The sequence below is a fragment of the Lissotriton vulgaris genome, chromosome 8 (genome assembly GCF_964263255.1).
Source record: "Lissotriton vulgaris chromosome 8, aLisVul1.2, whole genome shotgun sequence".
NCBI lineage: Eukaryota > Metazoa > Chordata > Amphibia > Caudata > Salamandridae > Lissotriton > Lissotriton vulgaris.
The window spans coordinates 1,505,077,610-1,505,100,794 of NC_141696.1; the positions used below are offsets into that span (position 1 = coordinate 1,505,077,610).

At 44.1% G+C, this 23,185-nt stretch overlaps 1 protein-coding gene across 1 annotated transcript in view; it reads left to right on the forward strand.

The window, feature by feature from the left end:
- Nucleotides 1–4,800: 4,800 nt before the first annotated feature.
- The window catches only part of CFAP91 (cilia and flagella associated protein 91), a 431,267-nt gene continuing 412,882 nt past the window's right edge, over nt 4,801–23,185 (forward strand). Inside the window, exon 1 of the mRNA XM_086933540.1 lies at nt 4,801–4,973. Coding sequence (XP_086789666.1) covers nt 4,898–4,973 — 76 coding nt within the window. The 5' untranslated portion in view covers nt 4,801–4,897. The remainder of the gene's footprint in view (nt 4,974–23,185) is intronic.

Sequence of the window (23,185 nt, forward strand, 5' to 3'; positions counted from 1 at the left end):
AACTCCTAGCGGGTTCTTTTGCGATCAAATGTTTCTCTCCCCATCAAACCAGTTGCTGCATTCTTCTCCGGATGGACAACGTGTCCGCAGTCTGCTATGTCAACAAGCTGGGCGGGACTCGGTCCAAGGTGTTGGCGGAGATAGCCAAGGATTTTTGGCATTTTTGCCTTCAGCAGAAGATCACTGTTATTGCAGAGTACCTTCCGGGTCGCAACAATCAGATTGCGGATTGGCACTCCAGACATCTTCGGGATTTCAGCGACTGGAGGCTTCACCCTCGAGTGTTCCGTTCCGTTCTTCGGCGTTGGGGCCAGTGTCGCATAGACCTGTTTGCCTCTCGCCTCAACACGCAACTTCTGCTGTTTTACAGTTGGAGACCGGATCCGCTAGCACTAGCCACGGATGCCTTTCTTCAGGATTGGCCATCGACCCTGTGCTATACGTTTCCCCCATTCATGATGATCCCCAGGGTTCTGGCTCACACCAAGCGATTTCGAGCGGATCTGATTCTGATTGCTCCGCTCTGGAGGGCTCAAGCGTGGTTCCCGGTTCTCCTGGAAATGTGTTGCGAGCCTCCTCTCCTTCTTCCCCAGAAGTGGAATCTTTTGCTGGATCATCTCGAAGATCCGCATCCCCTAATTCTGTCAGGCTCTCTCCAGCTGCTGGCGTGGCGGATCTCGGGGATCGCTGGACGATCCCAGGCATTTCTAGCGACGCTTCCAAATTAATTTGTGAGGCATGGTCTCCCAATACTCACAAACGATACAAAGGTGCTTGGAAGCAGTGGTGTGATTGGTGTGCTCAACGGGAAGTTGATCCCGTTTCAGCGGATATCTGTTTGATCCTTAATTTTTTGGCGTCCTTGGCCTCTTCCGGCCTGGCTTATCGGACAGTCAATAATTTTTGTTCCGCTATTTCAGCTGGCCACATCCAGATTGATGGCAAGCCTGCTGGTGAGCACCCGTTCATTTCCAAATTACTTAAAGGTATTCGTCTCTCGAAGCCTCCCGCTCCTAAGTACGTCTCTTTATGGGATGTTTTTTTTTGTTTTTTTTTGGTGCAAGACGTTTATTTAGTACCGTTAAGTATACACAGCATACTGCCACAACCCGGAGGCCGGCTGCTATAGCACATTTCAGTAATCACAAATAAGCATCAGCGAAAAGGCAATATTGTGTTGCGGAGCTGTATATATAGAAAATAACATCAGTAACAGCACAGGTACAGAAAGCATATAAATGCGTCTTACTTTTGTCGTTTTTTGGTTAAAAAGAGAACAATGAAAACAAACAAAACAACATCGTCATAAGCGTGCGCACCACAAACAAGCAGATTTCGGAGGGGGGGGGGGGGGGGAACAGCATCCCGCAGCAACCAGGTGGAACACGGGTAGGTAAGGCATACAGGTGAGTGAAGCAACAAGGACAGTTCAGAGACATGGCAAGGGGGGTAAAGTGCATAGTGCAGTCACAAGGCATACAAAGTTGCAGGTAGGTCCAAAGCGGTTCAGCACCCCTTCCCCATTACACCTAGAACAGTATTACAGTTCACAATTCATCGTCACTCGGCGCTTCCGTTAACAGGTAGCATTGCAGCGGAGCCCAGACATCCGTCGGCCTGGATGAGAGTGGCAGTAACTCCGCATACGTGTGCAGTTGTTCCTGACAATACACCAGGTCTCGTATCCATTCCTTAAATTTGGGCGCCCTGCCTCTGCCCCATCTACAGGCCACCCTCCGCTTGGCTAGCAACAAAGCTAACGCGACATACTTGCGGTGAGCCGCCTGCAGGGGTACGACCCAACCCAATAGTGCCATCTCAGGAGTTGGCGGCACCGTAGCATTGATCATTGTAGAGAGGGCCTGAAATACTAGATCCCAATACTGACGTACAGTGGCACATTCCCAGGCAAGATGTAGAAAGTCAGCTCCAGGGGCCCCGCACCGATCACAATTATCAGTGTCTCGCAGCCCAAATCTGTGTAATCGAGCCGGGGTATAATACAATCGATGTACAAATTTGTAGTGGATAATTCTATACCTGCTGCTGGATGAGATACGTTCTGTCTGTAGTAAGCTAAATTCCCATTGTTGATCGGTGAGCGGGGCAGGCAGCTCCTGATCCCATTTCGCTTTGGCAGGAAGTGTGGTGAAGTCAGTGTGTGTTCTAACTAATCTGTACAATGTGGACACAAGCTTATATGGATTTGCAAGTTGCAGTATGTGTTGCAGGGGTAGGAGGATCGGTGGCTCGCGCGGAAAGTCAGGTGTAAGGGCTTGCAGCCCATGGCGCAGGCGCATGTAGTAAAACACTTCTAGTGAGGTAGGGTGTATGGTACCAAATAAATGATCCCTCGTACGGAATTCGCCATTATGATATAGATCCCCCCATGTTTGGACATGGATTTTAGACAGTAAACGCCGGAATCCAGTTTCCTGCAGCAGCTGCAATTGTGGGTGATAAGCCAGGGGCATACATGGAGCGTAGAGGAACTGCAGCCCCAGGGAGGCACAAATGTGTAACCAGGCCGTGATAGTGCTAGATAAAGTGTTCGGGGTCTTATCCCTCCCCTCAACAACGGCATACAGAGCTCCCTCGATAGGCGTGGGGTGCGCCAGCCAGTGTTCCGCAGCCAGCTGTGGCATGTATCTCGGCTGCCTCACCCAGAAGTAAGCATAGTGCGCCTGGGCTGCCCTGAAGTATAGCTCAAAATCAGGTATACCGAACCCTCCCCGCACATAGGGCCGTGTCAGAATCTCCCATTGGAGCCTAGCCTGCTTCCCACCCCATACCAATTTGAGCATTTCAGACCTTAGTCTCTTAAAGAAGTATGTGCCAGGATGGAAGGGTATGTTGAGAAACAGGTAGAGCAGCTGCGGAAGTACAACCATTTTAATCAAAGAAGCCCTGCCCGCCATCGACAGGGGAAGGGACACCCACCTCGTGACCTGGTCTTCAATCCTACTAATGGCAGTGCCATAGTTCGCTCTCATCAGCGCTTCCCGGTCCCTCTCAATGTGAACCCCAAGGTACTTAAAATCACCTCTCTTTATGGGATGTTTCCATTGTCCTGCGGTTCTTGGAGGCCTGGCCTTCCAATCTGTTGTTGTCCCATAAACAATTGTCTGCTAAGCTGACCATGTTGTTGTGCCTTGTGTCTTGTAAACGTGTGTCGGATGTTCGCGCATTAGATCTTGCGGGTTGCAGTTTCACACCGGAGGGTGTTACTTTTCGTATTTCTAGACGGACTAAATCTAATACTACTTTCATTACTTATCCGTCTTTTCCCGATCACCCCAACCTTTGTGTTGTGCAATGTCTGAAAGACTATGAGGTGAGTACTGCTTCTTTACGCTCAGACATGCAGGGTCAATTGTTAATTGCCTTACAGAAGCCATTTCGCCCTGTCACCCCAGCTACTCTGGCACGCTGGGTGCGTTGGCTTATGTCTGAGGCGGTCATTGATGTATCTGTATTTGGTGCACATTCTGCTCGTGGAGCAATGGCTTCTAAAGCTTTTTCCATGGGTGTCACCCTTTTTGACATTATGAAGGCCGCAGATTGGTCTTCTGATTCAGTTTTCAAAACGTTTTATTACAAACCAATTGATAGTATTGCTTCTGTGGTGGTGGACCAGCTTTGAACAAGCATAATCGGAGCCTCCTGTCCTGACATAGAATTCAAAATTTGCAAACATACGTGTCAAGAATTTTCAATTCTATTAAGGACAAGGAGGCGAGGATTATCCCACCCATTGTATTTGATTTGCATTGTTATGTACTGTAATCTGTTTGATACTGTTGCAAATCTCTCTTATTCCTTGTTCTCCCCCCCCCCACCCGGATTGCATTTGACTCTCTTGCATTTTTTGGATGTTACGGCTCTGTATCTCTTTCAGGTTCAGACCCGAAGTAGAATTGACCGACTTCCTTCTGAGTTTCATCTTTCTCCTGGTTCCCGGTCCCAGAGTTCTTCCACTGCCTGCTTCCAGATCCTTTGGATTTCTGCGGCGTGTTTGGAGTTGTTATTGTTGCTTTACATTGGATTTTATTTTGAACTTGAACTGTTTCCTCAACAAAGAAAGAGGAAGAAGGACTAATGTTGGGACCTTTTATAATGTAGTCTCTATGGTCATTCCCTAGTGTTCATGGGAAATGAAATAAAAAAATAAATGTAGTTTTTGGTTCTTTTTTATTGGCTGCTGAGCATTTCATTAAAGAAATGAGAAAGCATAATTCTCGCCTCCTTTTCCTTAATATTCTTGTCACGTATGTTTGCAAATTTTGAATTGACTTTATTGTTTATAAGAAATGTTGAACTTTAAAACAACTGCTACTTAATTAAGTAATGAAAATCATGCATAATCGTCGCCTTGATCCTGACATAGAACAGGAACTATTTACATGAGAGCCGAAAATAAGTTCTGGTTAACAGACATCACAGAAAAAAAATGCTTAATGAAAACGTTATTTATTTAACTGTTCAAAGCTCGTGACTGGCCCCAAACCATAGGGGATTGAATAAAGTAAGTCATTCGAACTAGGAACCATGTCTGAAGACACAACGTGTCTGTTCGTATTCATGCTCACTCGCCCGCTTGCTGCTTCTTCTTTTTCTGTTCCGAGGTCTCCTCGGGACCTGGTCACTCTGCAGACGGTGGGCTCCTGAATGTTTAACTCAATGTAACGACCTTCCTGCTCACTTCAAGATGGCGGCCTCTTCAATCATCTCCTGCAAGTCTTCCGCATCACGTGACTTCCTCCATGGTTACCGTTGCCGTAGTGATTGTGTACCGCGGCCATTACCGTTCTGCAGCACTGGAGCCCAGTGATAGCCTAACGGGGCAGTGACTTCGAGCCGGGGCAGTGACTACGAGCCTGGCTGCGGTAGAAGCGTCATGTCTGTGACCCGGACCGTGCAGCAGCATGAAGGCGGGGGGTACCGGCCTACCAGGCCCTACGACTTCCTTTATGGTAAGAGGGGGTAAGCCGCCGGGCGGGGGTTGATTTATGAAAGGGCGGGGCGTGGCGCGAGACACGCCTTTCCTACACTGTGTGCTGATAGATATTGGTAGCCCCCTCCCTCAAATATTGGTAATCCCTCCCTCCCCTGCACTCGAAGGTTCAAGGAAATGTGCTCGTTAGAGATGTCTGGTGCAGAACTCTTAAACTTCTAACATTTCAATAAGTAACCAGAAGAACTTGTAATTGAATTTGGGCCTAATTTTATTATTATTATTATTATTATTATTATTACGCTTGTGTAGTTGTCGCATAATTTCTGGAATTTTGTGTCACGCCTATTTTTTTAAAAGCCCGAAGTTACACCACATTGTATAATTGAGATTACGTAACTAGTTGGCCTAGTCCTTTTTTCCCCTCAGAATTCTGGGACTTGTATTCCTATTTTTAGACTGACTTAAACGTGACTACAAACCCCAGAATTCTAATTAAAAAAAACGCATGACTGGCTTTGCTAGTCACGCATGGACTTCGGAAAATTTGCAGATAGGACATTGGTTCTAATGTAAGCTGACGAATAAAATGCAAGCAAATGAGAGTAGCAATAAAGGCAACCAATGGTATGCATTGGGCGGGCTCTCCCCGCCCAATAAGGTAACAAGTCTTGCAGAGATTCTTAGGCGAGACCCCAAATCTATGCTTAAATACTTTGGCCACTTTGTACATGGAGTGTACAGTACAGCACACTTGCAAAGTTGATACATTAGGAGTTTTAAACCTTGATCCACAGTTACGTCTGTTTCTAGGATAAATACAATTTTGGAGCAAATCCTTGTTTTTGGTTGTTAGTAGATAGGGATTTGCATAAAAACCTATGGATAGTTGTATGAAAGCACCCATGTAGCACCAATGGAATACCCTCTTGGTGCAAAGTGGCACATAGCACTACTTTGCGTTACTTTGCCCATGTCTCTAAAGCATATTCTGATTGCCTTGAAAAGTAAAAACCACCAGACATTGCTCAAATTTCGCTTCCCGTCAGTCAGCGCATAGCCCTGTGCGGCTTCCTGCGCGGACAACAGAGGTGGCATTGGCGACGCCGGGTTCGACGACAGGCTCTCACCGCCAGTCAACACATAGCCCTATGCAGCTTCCGGCATGGATGGCGGGGGCGGCGTCGACGCCGCCGAGCTTGGATGTAGGCTGGGAACTTGGCTCATCGTCCAAGGCAACGCCCAGCTCGCTTCCTCCAACGCCGGTTGGCGTCGAGGGTGCATTGTGGAGGCCGTCCACATCCTGTCAACTCCGACACAGCACCCACGGACTACACTGTCGACACATTCATCGCCGCCGGTGCCCATCCTTTCATTAACACGGAGCCCATGCCTGGGGTTGCTCTGGATTCCTTGTTTCTGTCCCCTCAGCGGGGTCGAGTGACACCGGTATCCCCTACAGCCTTTTCGGATGCTGTTGCTTCTCCTGGTCTGGAGCCACGGGTTCAGGTTCCTAGTGTGGCATGGCCTTCCGGTCGCCCCCCAGCCCCGTTCTTTATGGCAACTAGGAGATTTAGCCTCCAACCGTCTCCTACAGACGGCCTCTTGTCCCCTCCTAGGGTGATTACTGAGTTAGAGGCCGCCTATGCACAGACTATCACCAGGGCAGCTGCTATCCTTGGCTCTCAGCCTCCTGTGGTACCCCTCATTTCCGACCCCTTAACAGATCTACTTCATCTCAAGCCCATTACAGTGGAATCCTGCTACCCCTTGGGGGTGCTTTATTGGAAGTCCTGCGAGGCACATGGGCACGGCCCTCTTTTGGAGCCCCGGTTGACCGGTCATTGCCGGTAGGCACCGTCCTGCCCCGGGAGGATCCACTCTGTCTGTCCCTCCATCCTGCTGCTCAGGGCCTGGTAATTCAGGTGGCTTTTGGTTCACAAGACTCTTCCACTTTGCCTTTGTTTCCTCCCACTCGGGAATCCTGGCGGCTGGATGCATGTGGCAGACAGCTTTTTGCTTTTTCTAGCGCGGCCATCTGCGCTTTAAACACTACATGCGTGTTTGCACGTGCGTCCTCTGCACTCTGGGACTCCGTGGCTAACCTTCTTCCTTCCCTTATGGAGGAATTGCGCCCTGAGTTTCTCCGTCTTGTCCTTCATGGCAAGGAAATGGCTCATTTTACATTACGCTCCTCCCTGGATACCACGCACTATGTGGGCCATGCTCTTGCACGGTCGGTGGCTTTGCGCCGTCATGCCTGGATGCGTGACAGCCGCTTTCCTGATAATATCCGGGAGAGCCTCCAACACATGCCATTTGACGGAATATACCTTTTTGGGTCCCACTTTAGGATCTCCGGGCTTCTGTCAGGCCTACCGTAATTATGCCGCTCCACTGACTGGCTGACTTTTTATTCTTGGTAGCCGTCTTCCTTTACGGCGAGTTTTTTTATCAGAGGGAGGTTGGTGCCTCTATATTGTCTGTATAGCTGGGTTGTTTTTGTTCTCAAGTCCTCTGAGTGTCTGTTTTGCCAAGAGGACCCCCCCCCTTCTTGCCAGGGGTTGACCCTTGCCCTATATGGGGTATTGGCTGGTGGCAGGTATCTTCCTTTACACATTCCTGTGGAGCTTTCATTGTAGTTATCCCTCTGGGACTTATATGCCTCCTTTGGCTGCGTTCCACAAGATAATTTCGCCCTATTGTCTGTAATGCTTAGACTCTGGGTCTAGGCCAATTTTCTTTTGGTGCCAGCTACTCCTGGGTTGTTCTCTCCAGTAGGCATTTGCCGTGGACCTCTCTGTTTTGGGTTGTTATGGCCCTGGCTTGTTCCCCAGCAGTTTTCTCCACATCCCGCTGGTTTCGCGCAGGGATTTCTACGTTACACTGGCATTCTTAAAAGTGGCGGACTTGTGGAGCTGGTTCTCCTTGTACTTCGCTCTTCCTGGCGGCTAGGACCCATGAGTTGGTCATAAGTACTCCCTTGTTGGGTTTGTCTTTTCTTCGAAATTGTCCTGCGAGAGGACTGCTCTCTCTTCCGGACTGGCGGCAGACTCTGCTTACAGCCTGGACTAGGTCCACTTTCTGTATAAGCTGCAGGTACTTTTCAGCGAGGCAGAGTGCCTGGGTTTGGACAGGTTTCAGCATCTTCTTGAGGATGTTATGTTATGTACCATGTTATTCTTCATGGCTTGTCCAGCCTGTCGCTTCTTGCTTTTGGGCGCATCTCGGCTGTTCCTGCTGCCTTGCTTCCTGGTGTTACTTCTGGCCTCATATGATGGTCTTTTGGGCTGTGTATGGGCATCCTTTCAATGCTCTCCACATCTCTGTCTGGTAAGGGTCTCAGAATTACTCTTCCTCTGTAGTACACGTGGGGGCGCTACACGTTCTCTCCACCATACCACTTATCCGGTCCTTTGGGTTGTCGACTACCGCATCCTGTGGTTCTTTCACGCCATAAGGTTTAGTTCTACTGCCTGCGAGGGGCTGCATTTTCTTCCATGTCGCCCCGTACTGGGCAGGGGTCAGTGTCCTGCTTCCTTCATATCTTTACGGGAGTAGGTGTAACAATGTTTCACGCTGTTTGAGTGATTTAGCTGGGCTAGCCCTGGCTTCTGGTCAACACCTTGGATCCTGTGGATCGTTTATGCCTCTTTCGAGGTTCAGCATTTTTTTCACTCGGGTGCAACCGTTCTGGCTTGGTGTTTTCTTCGATCATCCCCTCTACATGTGGGGGTTTTCATGTTATTCTGGATGGGCTGTGGTGCCCTAGCCTTCCCTTGATTCCTGCTCTCTTCAGGGCCTAGGGGTCTGGTGGTTGGCTGCGCTGTCCTTTTGTCTCCACTGTATTTTGTCCTGTGGTAGACGACACTCCTTTGGTCATGTTATTGACCACTAGGTTCTTTCTGGACCTTCTTGGGGTTTGGTCGCAGTCCCGCCTCCTCTATGGGTACGGCTTTGGTATCTATTCTAAGTTAAGGAATCTGCGGCTAGACGTCTCTATCAGATAAACAAGTTACTTACCTTCGGTAACGATGTATCTGGTAGAGACATAGTCTAGCTGCAGATTCCTTAACACCCGCCCGTCCTCCCCGTCCTGCTCCAACCTTTTCAGCTTGAGCTTCTTGCCTTCACCTCCCTTTGGGTGGCTTTATTTCTCTGTGGGGTGACGTTTCCTCTTCACTCCGACTCACGAGGCTATATTCTGTTTCGTGGCTTTGCTCTGCCCATTCTTGTGACTGGACGGTATGCTCATATGACATGTGTCCTTTACAACCCTTACCCTGGGTTGTCCGATGTGCATCTAATTCTCCCTTCTATCTTCTTCAACCGCTTGAGGTCTCTTGCTCCCCTGCACTCTTGCGGTTGCAGTCTCTAACAAAGCTGCCTTCGGCAGATCCATTATTTGAATTTGACGTCTCCTTTTAGGTGACGCTTTATAGTAGTTTGTCCTTGCTTCTGGATTTTGGACTGGTTGTCCTTCTCTGTAATTTCTTATGGTTGCAGCCTTTCTGCCGGCTGCCTTGATGGTACACTGAGGAGCTACAGCTCAATGATGGGTCTTGTGCCTCTGGTGGCACAGGCTCATACAGGCCAGGGGTTCTATCCTGCCTACGCTCTGCATCCTCTTCTGCCTCCGGGGGAGGTTGGGACTTTACACTTGCGGGGGTTAATCCCAGAGTGGTGCTCTGTTCTTTTACTCCATCAGTTTACAGTATACAGTGCTTCGCACTGTCTTTCTATGGTGATGTTTATTCACCAGACCTTGTTTTTTTCTTTTTCGGCACACTGTTCCCATTTTTTCACAGTTTTTTGGTGATGGCGTCGCATTCTGACGTGGAAAAGTCTTCTGATGAAAAGTGATGTCGGCGCGGGGGGAGGGGAGGCTTATATGGCTCCGCTGACGTCACGTCCATGGACGACGTCAGTGTGGTGCCGGGCGGCACTGCCCCCGGCGCACAGAGGTGCTGCTGCGCAAAATTTTCCCGACAAGTCTGACGCCTGGGGATATTCTAAGTTAAGGAATCTGCGGCTAGACTATGTCTCTACCAGATAAATCGTTACCGAAGGTAAGTAATTTGTACATTATAGCACCTCGCCATGAGTCTGGTAATTGCACAGCCCAGAATGGGATGTCTTGATTGTATAATGCTTGTGGTAAACCCTTGGGCCCAGGCGCTTCATACAATCTTCCTTTTGTTGTGGCATGCACTATTCTGGAAGTGAAAGCGGTCTAGTCCATGGCGTTATGATACAACAGATCCCAATGTTGAGGGGAGGCTCCAATGTCTATAAAAGGTGTCATACTGACTCTGCTGTCCGTGGGGCTATCTTCCTCCTCTGGGACAGTCGGGATAGAGGGAACCAAATCTTGACCAGAGGTTGGGGTGCCGTTTTTACTTTATTATCCACTGAGCTGGCTTTCTCCTCAGTTGCTTCAAAATGAGTGGTTAAAAAAGATGCCCATTATGCTTCCGATATGTTGGCACAGCCCTGGCCCCTTTGCCCATTCATTTGTTTGTTCTCTAGAGACCAAAAACCCATAGAGTTAGGATTCTTACTGGCTTGGAGTAATGTTGTCCAGAAGTGCTCTGAATGTTTGCACTTCTCTGCAAAGACTGCTTGCTTCTAGACTCTCTGGGTTTGTTTAAATGCAGTGAGGGGCTCCCTGACCCATGAAGACTTCCGGTCTCATCTCAAGGCTGCATTGCGTTTTATCTTCAAATCCTTTAAAGTGGTTGTGGTGATAATGAAATTGGGGATCACATGTTGACGGGTAGGTTGGTGGAATTTTGTGAGTAATTGCGTGGTGAAGTTCATCCAAGCTATGGTTGGTGATGCATTGTTTGTACTGTTTTCATCTAAAAATGCCTTACACGCGGCCATGGAAGTGCCAATAGAGGAATTGTTCCATTTAAGCTTTTTAAGGTTCTCTGTGTATATTCCACAGGTTGTCGACTTTGCCAAAGTGTGGTGTGATAGATTAAATGACAGCATGATTATCTGTGGGCAGTGATCACTCTCTGCCCGCAACCAAGAGGAACATTTCAGCAATGTAGATGCAGTAATCAAGCAAAGAGCGAGTTTGCCCGTTGGGTTATTCCAGATAGCCAGTTCTCCTCAGATGCTAACAAATTAATTGTTGCTTGTAGATTAACTAAGCAGTAAATCGATAGCCTACCTTTTGATCTACCATACTTGTGATCTCTATTGGCTGGTGTCCAGTGCACTAGGTACCTTTCTGTTAGGGGGCTTGTCTCAGCCCATTCTTCCTTGAGGACTAACATTTTGTGGTTCTTTAAGAATGTGATTACATCTGGGGACTGGAGTTTCTGCTTAAGGCCTTTAATGTTCCAGGAAAACATGGATATTGATGGCATATTAACACAGGAGGATGCTTGATGACTGATTCAGTCGCAGCTTCTGTGGATTAATGCTGCTGACAGACAAGCATTTTTTCGGATTGAAAACGGCTTCTTCCTACCAGACACTATAGTATCTGGGGAGTTTGCTAAAACTGTGAGATAACCTGTATCTTTAAAGGGGGTTATTTTGATACCCCATGAGCTTAATGGCTCTGTTTTTGATAGGATTTGCAGTGCGATTGTTGTCGATATTAATATAGCTAGTGTGAATTCTGTAATTTACTGACCTTTAGGGGGGAAGAAATGTAATTGCTGTGATATCACTTGACTCCAGTCTGTTCAGTTGGGGGATAGACTTGAGCAGCCTAAGGATGTTCCCCCTATTTAAGATATCATGTAGACCTTGTGAGGGATACTCCAGGATGAACATCATCTTGGTGTTTTGATTTGGCTAGGCAGTTTCTTGTTGGTGTCTTTAGTTAGCCACATCGCTGCTGATGATATTCCTCTCCTGTGCTGGGCCATATTAAAAACGGGTGTGGTCATGACGAGCTGAGCTCGTCAGGAGCACCTGAGAGGTATATGCCATGACGAGCTGAGCTCGTCATGAGCACCGAAGGGGTTAAAACCCCAGATCCTACACGGGGCCTATTCTACCTTATGTGAGTCCAATGTTGTTCCCTGCCGGGACTCCTTGTGAGGGCCGCAATGTAGGTTCTCAATTTTATGCGGGGTTTCTATTAGTGAGGTCGGGCAGCTCTGGTCCTTTGTGAATGTTACTCTTATTGAATCCTTATAAAGTAGTGCCAGATCATCACTGGCTGCCTTTTAGAAATTAGATTTCTCCACGTCTGCGTTCCGGGGGTTGGTGGATTTTGTACTCTCTAGATCTCGTTGTCATTCTAGATAATTGTAGTTCCAACTCCACTGAAAGGTTGGGTTAGAGATGGTGGGATTTGGCACACTCTTGTCGGCTCCGCTGTAGTTAAAGTTGTTTTCCCCTTGTGCCTGAATCCCTGAGCACTAGAGGTTGCCTTGGTTCACCCATGTGGCAGGGTTCCTGTGTAAGGGCCCAAATACAATGTTATTAGGAAGGCCTCTGAATGGGATTTGGCTTTCCAGGAAACTATTCGTAGTCCTTATTTCCGACCTAATCGTACACAGGTTTGAAACACCAAGTACGATACAAAGATTGCATGCGCATCGATCCTGTCCGTACAACTTGTTCGTAGCCAATTTGTGCTGCGCAATGGAGCTGGATTACGACCAAGTGAGTACGTTGCACGGTTCCGACAGCCGCACCTATTTAAATAGAGCTCAAGATTTGAGAATGAGGGCCAGGCTTGGCATCACACTTGTCTGAATGAAATGGGATATCTGGTATTACTTTCCGATTCAGATGAATCATTGCTGAATTATAGTTGAATCAATTGCTAAAATACAATTTACATGCACGTTTCTAACTAAAAAGAAAATGTCAAGTCATCTGAAAAAGAGTTAGTTTTGAAGAAGCTTTCTGCGACGTGTTTAATTGGAAATTAGGCCCCTTAAATATTTACTTTATTGATCGTTTTCAGCAGGAGCTTCCGAACTGTTCCTTCTTTCTTTAATGTTAGTGGCACGGTTTAGAGGGTGTGTGCAATAACTTGAGAGGCAGAGTGTGTGTGTGTGTGAAATCGGCAAATGCGTACTTAGCTACACTTTTCACAATGGAGTTGCTAGGAGGTAGCGCACCGAAGGACCATCCCTTTCAAGACGGGCAGAAAAGTGTCTTCCCGCAGACAGTTTAGGTGCCTATATCTCACCTGAGGGAGAGTCGGTCTCACCAGGGGAGAGAGATCTACCTCCCCGCCAGGTGAGCATAGAGCATCTTACTCCAGAGAGGCGTTGGTGTTAGAAGAGGGAGAGCCCTTCCTCTCACCTTTAAGAGGGAGATTTCCCTCAGGGGGCGGGCCCTTCTCGCTTTTCTTTAGGGTGGACCGCTTCTCGACCGAAAGGGAGAACAAAAGGTATGCCACTAGTCAGTGAAATTAGGAGCATTCCATCCGAGAGTGCCCAGGTGCTGGCAAGGGTGGAGTTGGAGTCTACCCACATGAAGCAAAATAGTGCTGAGGTGGTTATAATTCAGGGTTAAGTACTCCCACACACACAACTCAACCCCTGTAAAATACTAGTTTATTAGCAGTTGGCAAGCACAAGCAAAAACAGCCTTGTTGCAGTAATGTGCAATAATGTGCTGCATCGCTAAATAGTTATAAGGTCCCAAAGGTGAGACCAATGGCATTGCAAATGCTTGTTGCTAAGGGTGCCTGTGTACGTGTCTATTATACAGGGTCCCATAGAGTTCAATGGGAGTCAAAGCGTACCGTGTCTGTAAGCATACAGATGCATCGTACTCGCTCGGACTACTTGAGCACGAATCCCTCGGAATGCCCTCTGGATCAGAGTCATACGGAGGGGTTTCCTAGTGAGATCGTAATTGGCCCCTTAGTCCCGTAGATTCAGTTACAACATCCAGGGTCAATGTTGTGGAAGGCTTTGACTGTGAGGACTGCTTTCTGTAAGATTTAGGTGGGCAGATTCTGCTCTTCCCCTTGCCAAGATTGGAAACAAGTCCCGCGTCGCAGGTAAGGTGGAACTGTTTGTCTTATTGTGCTGTTTTGAGAGCCTTTTCTTTTCCCTCTTACTGAGGGGTCAGGATACCGGTGGGTTATTATTAGCTGTCTTACGTGGTGCTGTTGCTCTATTAATAGGAGGCGTGTGCACAGAAGTTCCGGTTGTTATCAGTGGCCGTGACTGATCAGGGTTCCCATCTGGGGAGGCTGGTCATTCCTCGCGGGCTTTATACTCTTGGGGCCAGATGTATGAAGCCTTTTTCCAGTGCGCAAGGGCTGATTCTCAAATTTGGCCCATTGCAAATTGGAAAAAGCCTTTTGGGATATATCATCCCAAAAGGCCCTTGCAAAATAGGAAATTGCTAAATCTACGATTCCCTATTTTATGCATGCATTTAAGAAACGCAAATTGCGATTCCTTAAATGCAATTCTGGAAGCACCCAAGTTGTGCGATTTTGCCTTAAACAATCGCAACTTACCACCAACTTTACGTTTTTCCTTGAAAAATGCACTTTTTGCATTTTTTAAAGTCCCATGTGGTGCACATACATTACCTTAGAACCACATGTGTACACATGCATATTTCAGGGGTGCAACAGGGTGTCCTTTTGGCACCCTTGCAATTGCATTCGTAATTTGCGCGTACCTATTGGGTAATCGCAAATTGCGAATGCCTGCCCATTCATTCCTATGGGGCTCTAGGCCCATAGGAATGAATTGGAAGGTATTCCTTTATTGCGTATCGCAATTTGCGATTCGCAATTAAGGAATATGTAGGAATCGCAATTATTACTGCGAAACCTACATACATTGCATTTTGCGAGTCCTTAATAGCGAATCGCAAAAATTTAATTTAAATTGAATGTAGTTTTTAATGAATAATATTTGCTTAATTGATAATTAATTATGTTAATTGTGCAAATAAATATACTTTTTTAGATTTTAGATATGGGTTGTGGGTTTTGTGGGGTAATGCGGTGGGAAGTAAAATAATTTCCAGCAATATTTATTGTTTTATTATTAATTTAATAATTAATTATGTTAATTGTGCAAATGTTTTGTTGTTAAATGTTATGGGTGTTTTTTGTGTTTTGTGGGGGTATATTGTGGAACGTGCATTAATTATTATTACTTAATATTTAATTAAAATTAGTTTGTCGATGAATATTTATATTAATAGTGTAAATAATTTAGTTGCAGGTTGTGAGTTATGTGGTGTTGTAGGGTGGAAAGTGACTAAACTAAAATTATGTAATAAATAATGTTTTTGTTAATAAATAATTGTTAAATAAAAATATTTATTTGTATGAAAATCATTTTTGTTTTTTATTTATAATCTTTGTAGGTATTTGTGATATGTATTTAACATTGTAATATATTTTTTTAATATTAACTTATATTTTTATTTTATTTTTAAACATATTTATATTTTTTTATTTACTTTGTTTTTAAAATAATTTTATTTTGTTGAAGATATTTTGTTTGTTTTTAATGTTGAACTTACTAGATTGGGAATAGTAAATTTTGCCCCTCCGCTATCCAACACTTTCCCTACTGATGTACTGGTTGGAGTGGCAATAGTATATTTTATCCCTCTGCTATCAAATACTTTCCCTACTGTTGCACTTATTGGAGTGGGAATAGTAAATGTTACCCCGCCGGTTTCCAAGACTTTCCCTACAGTTGTACTTATTGGTGTGGGAATGATAAATTTTACTTCTCCGCTATCCAGAACTTTCCCTCGTATTACACTCATTGGGAAGGGAGTGTAAATTTTACCCCTCCGCAATCTAACGCTTTCACTACTGTTGTAGTGATTGGAGTGGGAATATTACATTTTACCCCTTTGCACTCCAACAGTTTTTCTACTGTTGTACTGGCTCGAATGGGTAACTATCTGCAGTCCAACCCTTTTACTACTGTTGCATTTATTGGAGGGAGACTTGCATATTTTATCCAGTTTTATTATTTTTGCGTTGTGTGATGCGGGAGTAGTAAATTTTTTATATATTTATTTTAATAGTTTTCATAGTATGGATTACATTGTAGTGGGAATAGTATATGTATTACATTTTATATTTTATAATTTAGTTTATGCTGTTATAATTTATATTATGTTTTATTTACTTAAAATTCTAATGTTTTTAAAATTATATTTAATATGTGTAAAATTATTTTTGCTACATTGAAAGAATTTTAAGTTGTTTCGTTTTTTTAAATATTAATACGGTTTAAAAAAAAGATTTTATGTTAATGGTATATGTGTATATATATATATATATATGATAGCTCCAAAACTTTCTACCCAAATTCTTAGGTCAAAGAAAGACGGCAGCACTCACGGGTTCTTTTGGCGATTTTCAACAAGCTTTTAATTCAAGATAGACAAATGCGTTTCGGGAAGCGTCCCTTCCTCAGTGTCATGGGTAAACGCGATGCGAGCGCCATTTTTCGAACATTCCAAAACAGTGTCATGACTATCGACAAAGGACAACACTCTTGCGCAACTATGAGCGCCATCTTGGAGTGTGTATTAGTTACAATATTTACATTGTTTGTATTGCATTAAATACCATACATTTCCGTAACAGAAATGTGCGTTATACTTTTAAGCACACATTTCTCAAAACATATTGCCGTGTATCGGCATTGGTGCCTTCGCATTAGGGAGACTACACCAATGAAGAAATAGTCATGCAATTGCTGTTATTTTGGCAGACTTGAAACTATGTGCATTCGGTGCATCTCTCCATCATGCTCCTGATATGTGGGGATCAAGTGTCAAATAATGTATGACACTAAGGCTAGTATGGCCAAATTTCAATGTTGCACATACAGTGCTTACAGTCATTGCGAGTTTTGCCGTGGATCGGCAATTGCAGCCTATGGCTGCATAACCCCTCTAAATGTATATCAGTGAGACTATGATGGGAAAACGGACCAAGAATACACATCTTTCATCATGACAATTAAAATTCTGTGGGAATTATTCAAAAACATTCAGGTTATTACAATTTCATGGGAGAGCTGTTAAACACCTTAGAACAGAAGGGTAATCAAAATAAAGTCAGAAGTTCAATTAATCAAACAGAGATGGTCTTATTCATACAGTGTATTATATGTTTTTAGCTGTTATCCCAGATGTGAGGCCATCTCTTCCCCCGTATTTAACCCCCCCGGTGTCTTTGTTTCGAGATCTACTATATATCTCGATTCTAGTCTCCTCAGTCTCTGCAATTTATTGCCCCCTCTGATGTTTTCGGGGACATGATCTATACAGAAGTTTTTTAGAAGACTTCTATCACTGTTGTGTTTGATGGCAAAATGGCGAGCAACAGGATAGGTAAAGTCTTTGTTTACAATTGCTCGCATATGTTCAAGAATTCTTAATTTAACCGGGTTAATGGTACTGCCTATGTATTTAAGGTTACATGGGCAGCTTAGGCAATATACTGCGTGGCTGGTGTGGCAAGACATAAACTTGTTAATCTTCCCCCCCACTGTGTCCTCTGATGTCATATGAAAGGACCCGTTTACTGGACGTGCAGGCCTTACATCTTCCACAAGGGAAGAACCCTTTTGCGTCTTTTAGTGTTCCAGGTTGTTTAATCAAGGGGTTTAGATGGCTTTGTACCAGATGGTCCCTTAACGACCTGGCCTTTCTAAAGGTAATGAGTGGTGTGGGAGGAATGTCTGGTCCGACAATGGAATCGGTTTTGAGAATGTGCCAGTGTTTGATCATAATTGATCTTAGTCTGTGCGCATCCACAGAATATGGCGTTATTAATCTGAATTTACCATCGTCAAGAGTTGGATCAGATTTCTGTTTAAACAGTTCTCGTCTCTGTATTTTTCTCACACGATTCAGAACATCATGTAACAGCTGTGAATTATAGCCCCTCTGTAAGAACCTTTCCATACTGCCCTGTACAGATATTTCAAAGTCATCATCAAGTGTGCTATTCCTCTTCAGACTTAAAAATTCCCCATAGGGAATGCTGTTGATTAGTCTGCGGGGATGGCTGCTAGACGCATGTAATATGCTATTACCCGCAGTGGGCTTTCGATACAACGAGGTCTTGATTTTATCATTATCAACTTCAATTTTCAAATCAAGATAGTTCACCGTATCTTTGCTGATGTCCCCAGAAAATCTAAGGTTACAATCATTATCGTTCAGTATTTTGATGTGACTCTCTGCTTCTTCCTTTGACCCTGACCAGACCAAACAGAGGTCATCAATGTCCCTATACCAGGCGACCACTTTATTTGACCATTCAATGTTTTTAGGGGCCCAGGCTACCTGCTCCTCCCACCAGCCCACGAAAAGATTTGCGTAGCTGGGGGCGAAGCAGGAGTCCATCGCTGTGCCAGTTAGTTGTCTAAACAATGTTTCTTGAAAAAGGAAGATGTTATTTTTTAGACAAAAGTTCACCAATTCTAGTAACATTTTATTATGCAAGGCCAGTTTTAGTGGCCGTTTGTTTAGGAAGTATTTTATTGCATGCATCCCCTGATCGTGATCTATGCATGTGTACAAGCTGGTAATATCAAGCGTGATTAGCCAATACGATGATAACCAGGTCAATTTTTCAATCTTTTCAATAAAGTTTGTAGTGTGGGGTTAAATACGGGGGAAGAGATGGCATGATGAAAGATGTGTATTCTTGGTCCGTTTTCCCATCATAGTCTCACTGATATACATTTAGAGGGGTTATGCAGCCATAGGCTGCAATTGCCGATCCACGGCAAAACTCGCAATGACTGTAAGCACTGTATGTACAACATTGAAATTTGGCCATACTAGCCTTAGTGTCATATATTATTTGATACTTGATCCCCACATATCAGGAGCATGATGGAGAGATGCACATAATGCACATACTTTCAAGTCTGCCAAAATAACAGCAATTGCTTGACTATTTCTTCATTGGTGTAGTCTCCCTAATGCGGAGGCACCAATACCGATACACGGCAATATGTTTTGAGAAATGTGTGCTTAAAAGTATAACGCGCATTTTTGTTACGGAAATGCATGGTATTTAATGCAATACAAACAATGTAAATATTGTAACTAATACACACTCCAAGATGGCGCTCATAGTTGCGCAAGAGTGTTGTCCTTTGTCGATAGTCATGACACTGTTTTGGAATGTTTGAAAAATGGCGCTCGCATCGCGTTTACCCATGACACTGAGGAAGGGACGCTTCCCAAAACGCGTTTGTCTATCTTGAATTAAAAGCTTGTTGAAAATCGCCAAAAGAACCCGTGAGTGCTGCCGTCTTTCTTTGACCTAAGAATTTGGGTAGAAAGTTTTGGAGCTATCATTTTACACGCGGTACACCAACGCGTGGCAGCACCCGCCATCAGAGTGACTCGCTGTATTGGTGGACTTTGGAGCTTTGATATATATATATATATATATATATATATATATATATATATATATATATATATATATATATATATATTGTTTCAGTATTATGTTAAAATTATAATACAAATTAAAATTATGAGTTTGATAACTTTTGTAAGTAGATATATGTAAATATATATATATTCATTATTATATATGTGTGTGTTTTTTAAATGAAGTTTATTTGTTATATTTGTTAAGATATATATTACATATTTTTAATGTTTTGAAATTAACGTTACTATTTAATATATTTATTATTTGTTTTACTTTATATATATATATATATTTAAAAATCGATATTTAATACAACTGTATTAATGACATCGATAATTTTTGCCAGATATTGTAGTATTTATCATTATAAGCATAGGATGACAATATTTTTTACATCAATATTTTGGTCACAATATTTTGGTGTGAGGTTATTTTGGGGGTCGACATTTTGCCAGTGAACCCATTGGAAGCATGGACAGACTGTCTGTTATTGGGGAGCAGCAGCGTACTGATTGTACTAAGTTGGTGTTTGATTGTGCTCTTATAATCACTTTGTTTAGGTTGTCAACTTTGTTGTCTAGTCCTGCTGTGTACACTGCCAGTGTATTTAGAAGATCAACATGGATGTCCGATTTATCGTAATGGTATTTTGAGGCATAGACTGTAGATTGCAAAGTTTGTAAAAGTTGTGGCCAACCTGGGTTAAAGGTGCCAATTGTTTAAAGAGCAAATCATCTTGTGAGCTTGGGCTCCTGGTGGTCTCCGATCATTGGGTTCTGTACCTTTAGGTGCGTTTGCAAGGGTTTCAGTTGTCCAGCTGGAACGATTTTATAGGTGTGAAAGGTTTTGAAATTTCCAGATGAGACCCAAGTCCATTGTACCCCTGGTGGGCTGAGGATAATGTTGGTAACAGGAATTTGCTTGTCCCTATAATGGAGGCCTAGTGCATACTGTTGAGGAAACTCCCTAGGTGGGTATGAGGCGTCCAAATCAATAGGAGATTTATCACTTGATATGACAATAAGTGATAAATTGTGTACGGGAAGGCTTTCCCAGGGAGGTGACTGTTGGTCATATTTATCTTGGGTGGCTGGTGTTGTCAGTAGTGCTGCTTTTACCATAGAGTTTGGAGATTTTGTTGCTTTCTTCACCTGTGTTGCACTGCTAGAAAGGGTGTTGCTGCCTCGTGTGGGCGGGGGAGCAGGCACCATAGCACAGGTTACAAATTACGACGGTATCCCGGTTGAGTACCAAGGGTTGGCTTGTGTGATAAGGACGTCGTCTTATGGCCATGTCTGCACTGCTGTTTATCTGTCAATAACAGGTATTTTTTTAAAGAAGTCCCAAAGTGTTGCCTTGCGAGAGCCTACGGTGCCTGCTGCTCTGTTGCTGTCTTGAGGAACTGCTAATGAACAGTCATGTGCTGTTGCAACTTCTTCCACATTTTTAAGACTAATGAGGGTTGGATCCAGTTCTGTAGACATTAATGGGATGATTGAGGTGGAGCATCGTTGATTAGATCTTTGGGTCATTAGTTCTGGCTGCCTATTCCTACTGGGAGACTTTGTAACTTCCTTCTTGCTGTTCCTGCGTCACTAAACCATTGGTGGTTCTTTCCTTGTTCTACCTGACCTCATAATTTGAGAGTTGCGTACTGTGGTGGCTCTCAACCGTTGCTGTGGGAAAGGTTATGGACACGCTGTCTGTTATATGGCAGCCTGATGTTTTGGCTGTTGCTCTGCTTCATCTCCCCCTGACAAGGACTTTCAATTGGGCGTTGGGGGGGGGTCGGGGGGGTGCACAAGCACGCTTTTGTTATTTGGAGACGTAGACAAATCGTCCAGATCCCAGGCTACTAGAAGATATTGCATAGGGCTGCGTAGAGCCTCCAGAAATTCAAGAATATTGTACCTATGCCTTTGGACAGTCACAGGCTTTAATGGAAAGTTATTAGATTGTTCTTTCATCAAGCAAAAGGCAACAGGTAGAACAAAAAGGGGAAACAGATGGTCCCTCAGGCACAAGCCGCACCAAGCTCTGAGGAGGTTGCTTCATTGCACTGGGGGCTCCTACTCTGTATAGACCTAATACCCCCCCCCCCCACTTCTCTGGCCGTTTGTTTTGCCTCCCACGTCTTGTTTTCCGCTGAAGTCCTGATTTATTTATTGTGAAAGGATGTGGCAAAGCCAGCAGGCCATTAACAGTGGATTGTTGTAACATTATGTTACAGGCCGTAGAAAGATATTTGGGTACATGTAATCTCACAGATTACCATTGTAGGCAAGGGTTATAGTGTTGGCAGAATTTCATTGTGATAATTCTTGTTCGGATCTATTGAGAGGGATTGTATACTGTTTTGCCAACTGTAATTTTGTAATTATTGGAAATGTTATAAATGTATGCCTGATGGTTGCCGACTTCTGTAGCCCGGGATTATATAGATTGTCAAGCCACTGGTAAAGGATAGAGGGCTTATAATTTCACTGGGAAAGTTATATCAGATTCCTTAGGTGTTTTCTGTTTATAGTGAAAAGGTATGACAAAACAAGACACCTTATGTACTTATTGTGAAAAGTATATGTTAGTGGCAAACAGCTTTTCAGAGTGGATTGTTATTACACTGTGCAAAAACCAGTATGCAGGCATGTAGTTATATGGAATCTTGCAGATTACTGTAGTAGGCAAGGCCTTTGATGGTGGCGATCCACCTGAACAAACCATAGGAATAGACAATTTGCATCATGGTAATACATATGAGGCTCTATTAGTAGGGATTTTGTGCAGGTTTAACAGGTGTGTTTTATACATATTTGTAATTTTATTACGATATACCCGATGGTTGCTTTGTGGAAGGTTATGAACCAACACAGCATGTCTGAGTTGCTTACATTGACAAGCCAGTGATAAACGTTGCAGACTTAATTGTTTATATATATGTTTCACCACGTCGGTTCCATAGTACTGGCACTTGCAGCGCTCAATACGGGTGCGGCTCCCTGCGGCAGAACCACGCCGCTTACTTATCTCACCACAATTCCTTCAGTTGGAAGAAAAAACTCAACTCACTCCTGTAGTCTTTTCAGCATAGATTATTTTATTTTTTTCCACTCCTTTATTCATTGTAATAGGAAGGGTGGGAATTAGGATGTTCAAAACCACAATGCTAGCCACCCAGTGAGGACCATTCATTGGTGACCAACTCACAAATTTGAAATAAGGCCAAATGCACAACTCTCGGATAGAGCAAGGAGTAAAACAAGGGTGCGTTTTCACCTCAACTCTTTTCAACTTATTGATGAGTAACTTGGTTCCTGCCCTGGATGCTGTTGTCAGTGATGCTCTTAAACTGAAACATTTTCACATTATTTCCCTTCTTTACGCTGACAACGTACTTCTTTTTAGCCAAACAGCCAGAGGACTACAAAGGCTGCGTGATGTTTTATTTACACATAGCACTGCAAACGGTATGACAGTAAACTTTATGAAGACCAACGTTGTGATTTTTAGATGGAAAAAGAACAAAACTGGAACATAGTACTTCAACAAACATCACCTGTCTACCGTTCCAAAATACAAATACCTTGGAGTTTGGTTAGATGATAAAGGTGGGCATCTAACTTATGTGAACTCCCTCAAACCAAAGCTTGCATCACTACTCTTTTTAATCTATTTTTAAACACACCAAGCAACCCACCTTAGAACCTTTGCTGAAATCTGAAAACAGCTGCAACTCTATGGAGTCAAAATCTCCCACACCAGAATAATAAAAAAAAGGTAAATCATCTAATCCAAAAAGCATCATTTGTACAAAATCGTTGGACTCTCATGGCCAGAAA